Source organism: Parasteatoda tepidariorum, chromosome 5 (genome assembly GCF_982258835.1).
Source record: "Parasteatoda tepidariorum strain Cologne lab strain chromosome 5, Ptep-v5.0, whole genome shotgun sequence".
In the NCBI taxonomy this organism is placed as follows: Eukaryota; Metazoa; Arthropoda; class Arachnida; order Araneae; family Theridiidae; genus Parasteatoda; species Parasteatoda tepidariorum.
In genome coordinates, this window is record NC_141759.1 from 18952533 (window position 1) to 18968031 (window position 15499).

General features: G+C 28.6%; 1 protein-coding gene across 2 annotated transcripts in view; it reads right to left on the reverse strand.

Moving 5' to 3' along the window:
* LOC107436800 (uncharacterized) overlaps positions 1-15234 on the reverse strand; it is a 192043-nt gene extending 176809 nt beyond the window's left edge. Inside the window, exons 1-2 of one of the 2 annotated variants that reach the window (XM_087163482.1) lie at positions 14898-15234; positions 3747-3962 (exon numbers count right to left, since the gene is read on the reverse strand). In XM_087163482.1, coding sequence (XP_087019608.1) covers positions 3747-3962; positions 14898-14902 — 221 coding nt within the window. In that variant the 5' untranslated portion in view covers positions 14903-15234. The remainder of the gene's footprint in view (positions 1-3746; positions 3963-14897) is intronic. The other variant, XM_043048995.3, reaches the window with a different exon arrangement.
* Positions 15235-15499: the final 265 nt, after the last annotated feature.

The following is a 15499-nucleotide window of genomic DNA, read 5'->3' on the forward strand; positions in this document are numbered from 1 at the left end:
GGGAATTATTAAAACTACACCAATCAGTTTTAATACCTATACTTAGGAATTAAGTGTTTTACGATCCCTCGAAAGGGATATGCACCTGAGAAAATCACTTAATATTAGTAAATTTTAACTATCAGGAATCGGTCGCACGCAATAGCATCATGCGAAGAGATGCTAAATACATTTTATCTCTATTCCATTGGTATGAATTTCAAACAAAGAGCTCTTCTTACTTCAATAACGTAAAGCCACCGAAGATTACAACATATAACATTAGGTTAAAAAAAAAATTATTTTAGCTATATTAATTCAAAAACTTAGTGGAAGAACCAGATAAGTGTCATTTTCCGAATGAGAAAAGAACACATCCATCCGAATTATTTAATTACCAATTTATTAGAAGATGGGACTAATAATTATTTGCTTTATTTTATTTACCAATGCCTAATCTATGTGAATCTATCTAATCTACAAAAATGAATGTCTCTCTATGTGTGTGTGTCCTTTAGAGAGTCCTAAATCATCCAAATGAAATTGATGAAACTTAGCATACAGATAGTTTGAAGCACGAGGAAGGTCACTGTCGATATTAGAGCGTTCTACGACAAACCGTTCTAATGGGATGTGTGAAAAACGAAATTGAATTTTTCGATTCGTTAAACGTTAGTCATTGTTTTAAATTTAACTATAGACACATCAGTTTTTTACATATTTTGAGAATAACACCCGTGATAATGTCTAGCTTATAGCTCTATTTGATAAAAAAAAATAGTTTATTGTACGTTTTTAAATATGGAATTATTTTATATTTGCTACGTCAGATGAATTCAATAATGATGTGGTAACACACGAGGGCTACATCCCCAAATTTATGCTTTTGAAGTTGTCTGATACCGCGCCTTAATTTTTTTATTTAAATTTCTTTTTAAAACATTTTTCCACAAAAATATTAATTTAAAATCAGCGGTAATTGAATAGAAAAAAATATTTATGTATTTAAAGGCATAATTAATGTGGATGTTATATTTATTTGTTTAGGTTAAACGTAATAAATCGCCACATTGTAATTGATGTCAATAATGCTTAATTAATTTAACTATTATATATGCATATTGAAACAAAAGAAATAAGCTTTGTACTAGAAAGAAAAAGTAATGGAGTTAATCCATTTATTTGTCTAAAAGAAGCGCACGAAATCGTCATATTATCATGCTTAATTAATGATGCTTAATTAATGTTGGTTATTTGTTAATTGACATGAGAAACTGATCAAAATTATAGCAAAAATATTGGAGAAAAGATACTTATTCATTTTGAATTGACATCTTATTACTGACACGAATGTTTTACTAATATTGAAAATATGTATTTATTGAAATAAAATAATATAAGCTATGCGCTAAAAAGCAAAGATAAAGGAGAAAAGGTTAATTAAAAATTTGATTAGGAAAACCGCAGAAAATCACCATTCACAGATGATGCTTAATTCATATGTATACCTAAGGGTAATATGTACTACTGGTAATATACTAATTGGTGCAGTTGTGATAAGAATTCTACAACGGTTTTTCTGTGGTTTCAGAAAATATTTTTCCTGTGGTAACAAAGATAGTTTATTAATATTTTAATGAATGAGAACAAAAGAACTTTGTTCTTCCACTACTAAATATCTTAATAGTAAATTAAAGGTTAGATAGAGAAATGGCCATTCCCCAAAATCCCTATCGAGTTCTACTAAGAATTCAAATTTTTTAAAAAAATTTCGGCTTTAGTTGGTTGTCACTGACACATATATTTTTCGCAAAACTTAAATGTTAAAGGGTTATGTAATAAGTACCAAATATGCTAATATAAATATAAAATATTATAATGATACATTTGGTTATGATTAAAACAGAGCCAATATTAAGCCGTTTAAATACCGATACTTTATAACGGTCCCTCGAAAAAGATTTGTACCGGAGAAAATTATTTGATAATGGTTAATTTCGGCTATTGTGGTTTAGCCGCGAGTAATAGCATCATGCCAAATGATGCTAAATACATTTTCTTTTTATTCTAATGGAATGAACTACAAAAAACAAGTTTTATTTACTTCAGTAACGTAAAGCCACCGTTAATGGCAACAGATTATATTAAATAAAAAAATGAAATTTTTTTAGCCATATTAATTGAAAAACTTAGTGGAGGAAGCAGGTAAGTGACATTTTCAGAATGAAAAAAAAGTTGTATCCGAACTATTTTATTACCAATTTAATAGATGACGGGACTAATAAATCTTCGCTTTGTTGTTCCTAATTTTAAATAAAACCTTACTGCCTAATTTTAAATAAAACCTTATTGCCTAATTTGAAATAAAAAATCATACTTGCATACTAAAACTGTATGTGATTAGTTGTGTTAAGATTTAAAGAAAGGCAAAACCAGTGATTCATTAATTCCCCTAAAAATGTCACTTACCTGGTTCTTCTATTAAGCTCTTTAATTGTGTCGCTATATGCTTTTCAGTGTTGAGCATGCTTTCGTAGAGTTTCTCTACTGTGATTTATTGATACTTTACTTATTTTTTATTCATCCCGTGCGAAGAACGGGCATTCAGCAAGTAAGATATAAAAATGGTATTCAGATCTTAGAATACGAATAAAAATCTGTTTTATTGAAAGTTGAAATAATTGCTGCCTATATTATATTCTTGCTGGCTATATAATATTAGGTACAGGGACGAAATGAAAATTAAATCTGATTTGGGTTTTCAAAACCCGTTCTGCATCCCGTATAAGCATTAGACAAGATTCCGAATAGATGTAACGTTATTTAAAATGTGGTTCATAAGCAATTCAAAAATTTTAAATTTTTAAGAGATATTCTACTTTATAAAGAGTCTGTCTTAGAAGTAGTTGACGGAATATAATTCCCATTACAGCTTAAAGTATTGAAACAAACAGTCAAAATATTTGGATAACAAGATTTAAAAATTCAAAATTTTTTATACATATTTTCCATATTCAAGAATATTTCATAAATAGTTAAGACTTCAAGAAATGAAAAATAAATTCATTTGAATTTTGTAATATAAAATCCATATTTTTTTGAGAAGCAAGGAAATTAATTCTGTTTTTATTTGAACTCTAAAGATTTCTAAAAATTTTGCCCTATGAATCCCATGTAACTGGTTCAGTCTTATGTAATTATATAGTAGTTCTATATTTGGGATATGCATATAGTAATTCTATTATAACTTGTAGATATTTAGTAATTCCATGTATCTCTGGTTATGTCCTGTGTAGTTATATAGTAATCCTAGGTACTCGGACCGATATAGTTATATAGTAATCCTAGGTACTCTGACCGATATAGTTATATATCAATCCCATATAACTGTATGTGGTCCTGTGTCGTTATATGGGAAGTATCTGCCTAGAATATGTAAAAAATAGTAAAAACAAAAATTTTCATCGTATTACAAAATTCAGCCACTAAATAAAAATAATATACAAAAAATTATAATAACTATTTAAAAAACCAATTAAATTTTATAGGTGAATTATGTGTATTTAACTGTCTTCTTTTTAAAATTGCACATTCTCTTGTAACAAATTATAATTTCTTTTTAATTTTTCCGATTTTTAAATGACACCAAATTATGAAAATGATCTAGGCATTGCTTATTTTGTTCTCTAAAAATAACTTACAAATCAAGAGAAACAAAAAAGTGTTATGTTAGAATGAAATTTTTTTTAAAGGAAAAAAAAACTTACTTTTTCTTGTAGCAAAGGATGCAAATCCAATCTCTCTGTCCCACGAAATGTCGACAAGACTTGCAAACTCTTTTTCGACAGCTTTCGCAGTTGGATCCCCTCCTCAAGATGCGCCCCAACCTAGTCCAACAACCGGAGCAATAGCGGGTCAAATCAAAACCGTACCCGCCGTCCAGTCCACGCTTTAAACTTTGTAACTCCACTTTCAAATGATTACTATAAGAAAAAAAAAATTCCTATATCACGTGACTAAATATCAATACGCGATACTCATTAAGAGAGCAGACGATTAATTTTGGTGTTCTATGCCGATCGTTCATGTGAAACTGAATTAAAGTGAAGGCATCGTTTTCTGTTCTGGAAATCGGTTTCTTGTGTTTGTTTAGTAGCTTATATAAATTTGAGAGTTCGATTCTCCTACTTTCTGCTCCTTACCTGATTGTGTTTTGAGTTCAGTGAAGCGCGAGAGTTAAGATTCACGAACTTTACTAAGGTCAGATCAAGATGTCGCCTGCGCTTAGCTAACCGAGAGTTGGAATCGAAATCCCATCGTTTCATATCGTATCGTTTGTGGTTACCTATTACGTTAAACACAATGATCTCAATACCTTCTGTGAGATACCATCAGCATTTTTTTATGATGGAATGATTACCATGAGAAGACACTAATAAAGGCCAGGATATCCGTTTAAAGTGTGGTAACTTGGCATTGATTTGTAAGTGAATGACAAGAAGTCGTAAAAATTATCTTTAGATCGTTACGTGATGAAGAAAACACAGAAAAACGTCCTGATACTATACGCGTCTCAGACATATGTAAAAAAGCATAATAAAGATAACTATTATTAAGAATATTCTAAGCCGGAGTGTGGATATAATATAATATTACCAATAAAGCAACAACAAATCGAGATAAAGGAGTGACTTCATGTTCTTATATATATATTAGAATAATATATTATATTTAACTTTAAATATATTATATTTAGTGAAAAACATTATATTTAGCATTTTAGCAATTTATGGCTATCAAACACCAATGTCCTTTTCTGCGTTAAAGGGAAAATCTTCTACATACAGGGTATAGCAACCCTTTGTTGAAGCTGCGGGCAGAAATTTGTGCTTTTACTTTGAGTGTCAGAAAAAATATATAAAAGGACACCGGAGTCAAATCTACGTCAAAGAGTTAAGGCTCCGCAATTTCCTGATCGAAGGAATGATTTTTATTAATATAAACATTCATTGGCTTACAAAGATATAACCCAGATCTCAAGTATGTCTCAAAGTTTGACTAATTAAAATTTTGCAGCTCTTTAAACTCCCAAGACCCTGTGAACAATATATTAGAAAACATTTGGTTATCACATAACTATCACTTAACTTATTTCTGAATGCCTTAAAAAAGCGATTATCAATTTAAAAATGCAATTAGCTTTACTCTCGTTTACTGAAATTTTTAATTACAGCGAAAAAGGTTAAGAAAGATTTGAAATTCGATTTAAGTAACCTTTCGGGCAGTTTTATGACAAATAATTATTGTATTACTTGAGTTTTATAGATTTTATTTCATATGCAAAATGTGAAGAAATACACTACAAAAATATTTTACAATCCTTAAATAAGGCTAAAAATTCTGATTTATAATTATTTAGGCAATATTAGAAAATAATTCAAAATTTGTTTTATTAAGTTTAACCAATGGAAATTTATATTAAAAATTTTTTTATTAAGTTTTACCATTGGAAATTTATACTAAAATTTTTTTTATTAAGTTTAACCATTGGAAATTTATGCTAAAATTCTTTTTTATTAAGTCTAACCATTTGAAGTTTATATTAAAAAAATGTTTTATTTATAAGCTTGCTTTCTTCTAAATTATGTATTTCTATGTAAAGAATCGCATTTTCTACAATTATTTAATGCTTGGATCTGAATATGTTAAATACATAAAATTACAAAATATTATTCTCTATCTTGTTCCTTAAATAATAGTTTTCGTTGTGTTTCAATAATTGATTTTTAATCTACTTTAATTTTTAGATCCTTGCTCCAATAAATTACCTCTGCTTCACTGTGCGTCGTGAATAAAATAAATAAACAAATAAAGAAACAATTAAGAGAAAAACGCTATTGCGAATTTTTTTAAAGTGTTTTCTTTAAGATATAACATGCATAAAGTATGAAATCCGTTATTTTATAGAATACCTAGTTATTCCATGAAATAACTGATCGTGTCCGTTAAAGTGTAAAACGCTCTTGTATTTCACGGTTTAACTAGTTATTTCATAGAATAACGATGTGCAGCCCTTTAAAGTGTAAAATAATCTATATCATAATCATATATCTCGCACGACAAATACATTTACCTTCCACCCCTACTGCATTTATGAACTATTCAACAAAAAATGTTTTTGTTTTAGAAATAATGTTCTTTGTAATTCCAAGTGTCATTTTAGTAATCCTTGTTGTAACAAATGATTTTCTGGCACGTTTCCATAAATACCATATATTCGCTGCATAAATGAGATAAATTGCTTCTTTTTCATTTTAATTGTCTATCATTAGTTTACTTATAGAATACCTAGTTCTTTCATTTTAGATCAATTGTTTATTTTACACTTTAACTGTCTCTCATTAGTTAATTTATAGAATACCTAGTTATTTCATAGAATAACTAGTTAAAGTGTCAAATTAATAACATATTACATACTTCAACGGACAGGATCAGTTATTTCATGGAATAACTAGGAATTCTATGAAATAACTGCATTATATACTTTATCTGTAACATATACAAATTAAAACTAGTAGCTCTAAATTGCATTTTTTTCACTTTAGTCTTGAAAGTTGAAATCATGATACCATAATCTATCTACCGCTGAAAATATTTTTATTTCAGAACTGGTCTTTGCTAGCCGGAAGCAAAGTTCATATCAACCAGCCACTTCAAAGATTGGAACCTAGGTTATCTCATTGGGAGGTGAATTCTTCATTCCTTGAGCCACCACGGCATCAAAGAATATATGATGCCGTCAAAGAATATATATATTCTTTGACGGCATCACCCCTATTAAGTCTTTCTTGGTTGCTTGCCAGTTTTTCATGTTATACGTGGACAATCAAAAAATGGTGGACAACTACAAAGCTCTTTGCAAACTATTTAGAAGAGTGCTAAATAAACAAAAAAAAAAGTTTTCCGAATCATTGTAATTTCGACAACTTTATAATAGTCTCACCAGTCTCTCTCAATTATACGAAAGTGACATTTCATATGAACTTTTAAGCTATTTGCACGTAGTAGTTGAAAAAATTAATTTAAATTTACTGAACAAGGAATCATACATCAAATCATACCTATTACTAGAAGGAATTCTCCCACAAGCGTAGAAAGTTGGTAATTCCGTACGCATTTATTTATATCGGAATAATTTTAAAACATAATTGTTTTTATACATCTTAAAAATTTAGGAAAAAGCTCTGAATCAAAGCAGAACTTCATCTATAATGAGGAAACTGGACCTGCCAACTTTTCAGGGTTTACGGGATTTTTTTTCCTCAATTATTTAGAGTTTCAGCGAATTTTATGGTTTAACATTTGGGATTAAATTGATATTGGCTATTTAATTTTTTTAATTGCAAGAAGTTACTTTTACACCTTTTTTTGTAGAAAATAGGATAAAAGCAAAACACTTGAAAATTTAACAATAGATATTTCAAATTTTTTTAATTGCAAAATGTTACTTTTACACCTTCTTGGTAGAAAATAGGATAAAAACAAGGCGAAGCACTTCAAAATTAAACCAACAGATATTTAATTTTTTTAATTGCAAAATGTTGCTTTTACACCTTTTTGGTAGAAATAGGATGAAAACAAAAACAAAGAAAAACACTTAGAAATTAAACAATAGATATTTAATTTATAAAACTCAGCCTAAGATGACACAAAAAGTGCACTTTTTCCATTGACAAAATTCTCTTTTAAAAAAACTGGCAAACGTAAAAATTACTCAAAGTACTTCATTTTCTCAAACTAATTGAAATAACCTCGATAATATTTATTATTATCACGTAAAATAACTTCACTTCCTGATTTTAACAATTGAATTTGCTATGCAAGAAAAAAGACAAATTTTATTTTTATCGGTTATGAACACGTGGTTTACGTCACGCGTAGCTGTTGAGAAAATGCTTTTACAAATTATACTTTTGCACGCAAAATGTACGACGCATCTAGAAGAATGAACTGAAGAAGAAATATAAGCTGGAAGGCTAGTTCATGACCACTGAAGTTCTTAAGGTCATTAGAATATCAATCCATCAAAGATTACCGAATATTCTAATGAATTAATCATCGTTGTAAGTAGCACAAAGTTATTTCGAAAATTTTGTTTTGAGGAAATTTCGCTTTTTTCACTGTATTTTAATAAAGTATTTATCATCCGCTTGTTTCCTTGAATTATGGATTCAACTGAATAAAGGTTAATAACTGAATAAAGGCTGAATAAAGTATTAATTTTCCGTTGAAACTCTATTGCAATATCACATTTATGTCTAAAACTATCACCAGCAAAAATATTTTCTGAAACTAAATATATATTATTCGACTATTTCGAATAACGAACAGGACGGCCCCAGGTGCCCAAATAAATATTGATGATGAATAAAGAACAGGACTTCTTGCCTACTAATGCACATATAGATGGGCGACAAAATATATGAACACTTCTATATCTACTAACTCTATGTAAACAATCTTTTAGCAGCAAATGTTTTGAAAGGTCTGGCAAAACTGTTAGCGCAATGTAAGACATCGTACTTGAATTTTTTGGAATTGTCATTTTTACCTATGTATTTTAACCAAGTAGCATCTTTTGTACCAAGTAGCATATATTTTTTGAATTATAATTTTTTATTATCCTGTTCGTCATATAATTTGTATTTAATGAATATGTTTCAATTATATCCTAAGTTTATTTAAATAAAATAAAAGTGCTTTTAAAACTCAGCAAATTTGTAGTTAATGTATATAAAAAATAAAAACTAATTAAATTTCTTGAATATGTTAAGCCTGAATTAAAATTATGATGAGCTTCACTCCTTGGTTAGTTTGTAGTAATAAAATAATTTAAACCATCGTAGTGCGCAACATTAGATATTTTAGCTATAATATAGTTATTGAATACAGTGAAACCTCCAGAAAAGACCGCCTCTGTGTAGCGACCACTCCTAATTACGACCACTTTTGGGAGGTAGGGAATTTTTCGGTAGACTTTGTGATGATGAAAACATTTAGGACAGACCATCAAAAACACTCCCAGGGACCGGGATAACCTCTGTACCAAATATGGAAACACGAAAAATTATGAAAAGAAAAATGCTACTTTAAATGTCTATTTTCTCATAATTTTCAGTTGAAATTATATGAAAATCATTCAAGTTGTTTATCAATAATTTTGATTAGCTAACTTTTTCTTTGAAAAAAAAATGTACACCCAGAGATTACTTATTAGCATGTCGTTTATTGAACTACAAATTTTTCTTTTATTCTGATAATGAGAGAGAATTATTTCTCGACATATACATACAAAATGGTATTAGAGGATAATTTAAAAATTGTTAAAGATCAAATTCAGTTATTACATAATATTAAAAATTTTAATAAATTATTGCGGTGTTGAATGAGTACCCTTTCAAAACTTATAGTGTTTTTCTCTAAGAGGCAGCCTCCTGCTTTTTTTTATTTCTGGAGAGAACTCAGAAAATTGTACAAAAAAAATTGAATAGTGGGAATAAAAATCTCGAATATTAATTGCGTTTTCGATCATTATCAATGCCTCCACAAGGTTTCTTCTAGATCAGGGGTGTCCAACTGGCAGCCCGGGGGCCGCATCCGGCCCGCGGAGACTTTTGTGACCCGCGAGCTAAAATATATTAGTTGTCATTTTTTGCGGACAATTTTCGTAAAAAATCTATATGGGTAAAAAATATAAAATATTTTTCTTGTTAATGAAAGTCTAATTTCTACGTTTCTGTGAAATTTAACATACCAGCGGTGCAAAAAATTTATTTCTCAGGTTTTGCATCCAAGGAAATATTTATTCAAACACAAAAATAATTGTGTATGTTGCTCTTTTTTATTTCATTTTTTTTGTATTTTGTGAATATAATTTAGCATGTGCGTATCAGAAATTTTCTCGAAGAAATTCTCCAAGTTAACGTTTTGAAACCACTCATTTAGGACGAAAATATTTACACACACATTTGTAAATTTTAAATGTAAATATTTATTCTCTGGTGGTTGCAAACCTCAATTTTCTCATTGAACATTTTGTGTGCTACTATGTAAGTTTAAATACCTACCTTTTTAAAGTTTTATATCTTAACAATTAGATGTCTGTTGTACATTAATTCCTTAATACATAGGTGCACATTAAAGTTATTGTGGCCCCGAATTTTTATTATTTATTTAATACTTTAAAAATATTATTAATAGCAATGAAATATTTTTGAAAATCTACTTCTTATTTTAATTTATAATTCAATACTTTTGTTTTGTACAACTTGATAAAAATCTTACAGTAATATTTAATGTTCCTTCAAACATAAAAGAGTCCTACATAAAATTTTGACCAAGTTGCGGCCCGCCATTTCATTTGTGTTTTTAATTGTGGCACCCGGCCTCATGCAAGTTGGAAACCCCTGTTCTAGATAGTCCGATCAGACTACTATGCAGGCAAACCAATTAACGAAAGAGCCATTTAATAGGAAATCTAAGTAAAAATAAGAAAGTGGTAGCAAATGCATGTTTAAAAATTTGCTTAATTTATGAATATTAAACGTTTGTCCTATTTACTTGTCAACCACTACAGATTCAGTTTTCAAATATATATGATAAATATGTCTTAAATATATCTAATATATCTTAATTACTATTATAATAGAAATTGGGTTCATGCGCGCACCTGGCTCGCTTTTTAAGCAGTCTGCGCAGATTACTTACAAAAAGCCGTGTGGAGGCTTTTTGATGTAGGAGGGGATGCCATCTTTTAATGTTCTTTTGTTAAGATAATATCTTTCTGCGAAAGCTCTTTTTACCAAACCTCTAAACATTTAAATAGTATCTTAAAAAAAGAGGGAGGGAGAGATTTGTAAGCACTAACTTGATTTTTTTTTACACCCGTTATTGGATTATTGACCTAAATACTAAATTGTAAACAGAATTTAAATTAAAGAATTGTAAATTATAAAATTTGATAACACTAAAGAAGTATAAACCATAAATATTTTTAAGTTATAATGCTATGAATTTTTAAATTTAATGAAATTAATTTTAAAAACTAATTTTGTGATTAATTAAATTCATAAAATTTACTACATTTAGGAAATATAAATATATTAACCTGTTAGTGCCCAGCGTCATATTTATAGAACAGTTTCCTTCTTAAAAACATATACTGTGGAAGGACAATTGTTTCAATTTTGTCTTTTATCTAGGAGAATTAAAAGTTTCCCTTCCTCCGCCATAATTTATAAGTGATTTAAGTTTCTATCACTAGATGTATAACTATAAGGTGCAGGGACATTTCAAAATGAAATGATAATAAATAGTTGACATTACCCATTTAGTTGAATAACATATTATACCACGTTTTTCATAAAACCACTTTTTGCACCATTTCAATATAAAAAGTCGGGATAAAAGGAGTTAAACCAACGCCTCCACACGGTTTTTTATAGGTAGTCCGATCAGACCATTGTGAAGGATATCCACTTTCCGAACGAGTCATTTAATACAGAATATAGTTAAAATAAGAAAGTGGTAGCAAATATATGACTGAAAATTTATTTTATGTATGAATATTACTGGTTTGCCTTATTCACTTGTCAACCACTACAGATTCAATTCTGAAATATATATGATGAATTTCTCTCAATTACTTTTATAAAAGATTTTGGGTTCATGCGCACAACTGGTTCACTTTTTAAACAGTCTGCGCGGACTACTTATGAAAGACCGTGTGGAGGCTTCTTGATGTAGGAGGTGATGGTTAAACTTTGTTAATCCTTCGTATTCCACTGAAACATCGAAAGTCACCACTCTGAACTTAATAATTTTTTTTAATATAACCAGTGGTCAGAGGATAATCAAATCAAGTAGTGAAACTAGAATTCTCGTCTTTTTTAAAAAAAAAGTAGTGGTTGGCAGCGATTTCTGACAACTACTTTTAACATTAGTTTAGTAAAGAAACACGACTCTAACCTGATTAATTTTATGAATTTGATGGGTACAAATCTTAGTAATGGTGGGTAGTCAATGGATGTGATGAAAATGACCCTGTGATGGCAGCTGAGCGTTAACAGAAATTACGTATTAAGAATTACGTGTAACTAATATTTAAACTATCCAATAAGAAAACAGATAATTAATCACTTTGGTCACACTTTCACATGTGAATGTTCACTCGTGTAACATTGATGTTATTTCAAAGGAAGCCAACGCATACTTGCCAACTTTTACACATTTGGCGCAAAATTTTATTTTTATATTTAAAGTGGTAGTAATGTATATACTATATTTTCTTTTATAAATTTAATTTCTAAATTATTTTGATCACCACTATTCTTAAAAAAATTAAGCATATATATTAATATGCGTTACTATCATGGTTATCAGCTTATGCTTCTTCAAAATCAACGTATTTTTTAGCTTAAAATTGGAATTTTAATTCCATTTTTCTACCACTGGGAAATATCGGCAACGTATTTTCGACGCACTTAAATTTTTTAGAGTAAATAAAAGAGAATTCAAAATTTTCAAGTATTTGATAATTTCGCATTTCTTAAATTAAATATTCTCTGTCGAGAAAGGCATTAAAAAATGAAGGTTTTATGAGTAAATTTGAGAAAAAAAATGTTTTGGAATAGTAAACTGACTCATTTAAACATGAATAAATATTTCTCAATTATTCTCTTACATTTAATGTAAGTTCGGTTCCTTCAAACAGTGAAGTAATAACTACAATTTTAAAGTAGTTTGTAGTCATCACATTTTCGAAACAAAAATAGTTGTAGTTGACTACATTTGTAACAAAGTAGTTGTACTCAGCTACAAAAATAATGTAGCTTTTCCGACCACTGATCATAACAATTTGTAACCACATTGTTCTATGAATTTTAGAAATTATGCAAAATTATTTTACTGTGTACATTAATTGATTTGGTGTTTACATTAGTTCAAACAGCACATTACTGTACTCGAAATGCAATAGGTTGTACTCAATTATTTTATGTTATTTTTTCTCATTAATAAATACACCTAAAAATGTAAATTACCTAATACTTCCACAAAGCTCATTAGGTGTCAACACTTGAATTTCGGAAATAATTTTATTTTTATATTTAAAGAGGTGGAAAAATGTATTCCTTTTCTGTTTTATCCTCAGATTTATAACTCTAACTGTGAATGACAACCACAACATATGAATAAATTAAGCGTACATATAAATTAAGCATACATATAAATGCATGAGAATTATACGATGCTGTAGGACGACTACCTCATCGTCTGTTAAACGCATCGTCCATACTCATATTCATTACTCATATTAGTCTATAACACTCATAAAATCCTAATAAAATCAAAAGTTTTCAGTCAATTTTTTCCCCGTAATCTTTCAGTTTCTTATTTGACACTTAACACTATTACAAAATAACATTAAAAAAGAAGACTTCTATATACTATTGAAAAAATACTGTACAAAAATTGAAACTACTGTTCATTACTGAAAATATATTTTTGAAAAAATTAGATTTCTATATACTACTGAAAAAATATTATTTAACAGTTGACGCGTAGTATTAAATGATATTTAAAATTGAGACCTCTATTGAAAAAAAAAATATTGAAAAATTTAGACTTCTACTATTGAAAATATACTATCCAAAAATTGAGGCATCAAGCATACCACTGAAAGAATATTATTAAAAAATTACGAATTCTACATTCTATGGAATAAATGCTATCGAAAGATTGAGACTTCTATTTAATACTGAAAAAATATTATTGAGAAATTGAGACCATTGAACCATTATTATGTACTATTATTATGTACTATTGAACACATTACTGGAAAATAGTGACTTCTATATACTATTGAAAATATATTATCAAAACAATAGATTTCTACAAACTACTGAAAAAATATTATTTAACAATTGATGCTTCTATATCATAATATTAAATGATATTGAAAATTGAGAACTTTATTGAAAAAAAAATATTGAAAAATTTAGACTTCTACATACTATTGAAAATATACTCTCCAAAAATTGAGGCTTCAAGCACACTACTAAAAATATTATTGAAAAATTAAGAATTCTATATATTATGGAATAAATGCTTTCGAAAGATTGAGACTTCTATTTAGTACTGAAAAAATTATTATTGAAAAATTGAGACCTTTATGTACTATTGATCACATTTCTGGAAAATTGAGACTTCTATATACTATTGAAAATATTTTACAAAAAATTGAGAATTCTATATACTACTGAAAAAATATTATTTAATAATTGACGCTTCTATATTATAATATTAAATGATACTGAAAATTGAGACCTTTATTGAAAAAAATGAAAAATTCACACTTCTACATATTATTTAAAATATACTGTCCAAAAATTGAGGCTTCAAGCATACTACTGAAAAAATATTATTGAAAAATTAAGAATTCTATATACTATAGAATAAATGCTATCGAAAGATTGAGACTTCTATTTAGTACTGAAAAAAATATTATTGAAAAATTGAGACCTTTATGTACTATTGAACACATTACTGGAAAATTGAGACTTCTATATACTATTGAAAATATGTTACGAAAAATTGAGACTTCTATATACAACTGAAAAAATATTATTGAACAATTGAGAGACTTCTATAATATATACTTCTAAAAAAATATCATTGAAAAGTTAAGACTAAACATTGTTTTCTATGATAGAGAAAAGAGCTATGAAAAAAGGGGAATTTTGTAATGTTTACAGATCCCAAAATTGACCTTGATTCTTCAGACGAAAGCATCAGCTGGACATATAAAACATAACTAACGAAGGTCACGAAAAGACAGTAATTCTATTAATTCCACTTACCTCATTATTTCTTTTATTTTATCCAATCATATCTTCGAAACTTCGATTTTATTTCAATATTTTCGAACACACGTCGTTTCATTGATGAAACGCAGACGATAATATAAAAGTTATTTTTTTTATTCTCAAACAGTTTTAACAAAGTTCTGGGTGGCATCGGAAAATCGCATCCTACGTTCGAGTACACACAAACAAATAGTATCCTCTGACTCACAGTGAAAGTAATAATCAGGTATCCTTTTTCTTCTTTTCTGGGACAGAGGTTCGGTTAGCGAGGAACTCCCCTTCTTTATTATCCGTTATGATGAAAGTTGTTCTTTTCGGTGATTGCTAATTGTATTCGGAAATTATGACGTTGAAAACTATTCGAAACCAATAAAACGCAAACGACGTCAGTTTTTCGTTTCGTTCTTTACTTCGCAGCTGTCTAAATGAGCAGACGATCAGCTGCACTTGTGTGGTGAAAATTCACATAAATACAGCAATAAAAGAAAGAAAAAAATTAATTTGTGTTTGCATTAAGAAATTGCATTTTTCGAACTGAAACTGTAATAATCGGTTTAGAGACATGTTCAATTTACACAGTGACTTAAGAAACTGAT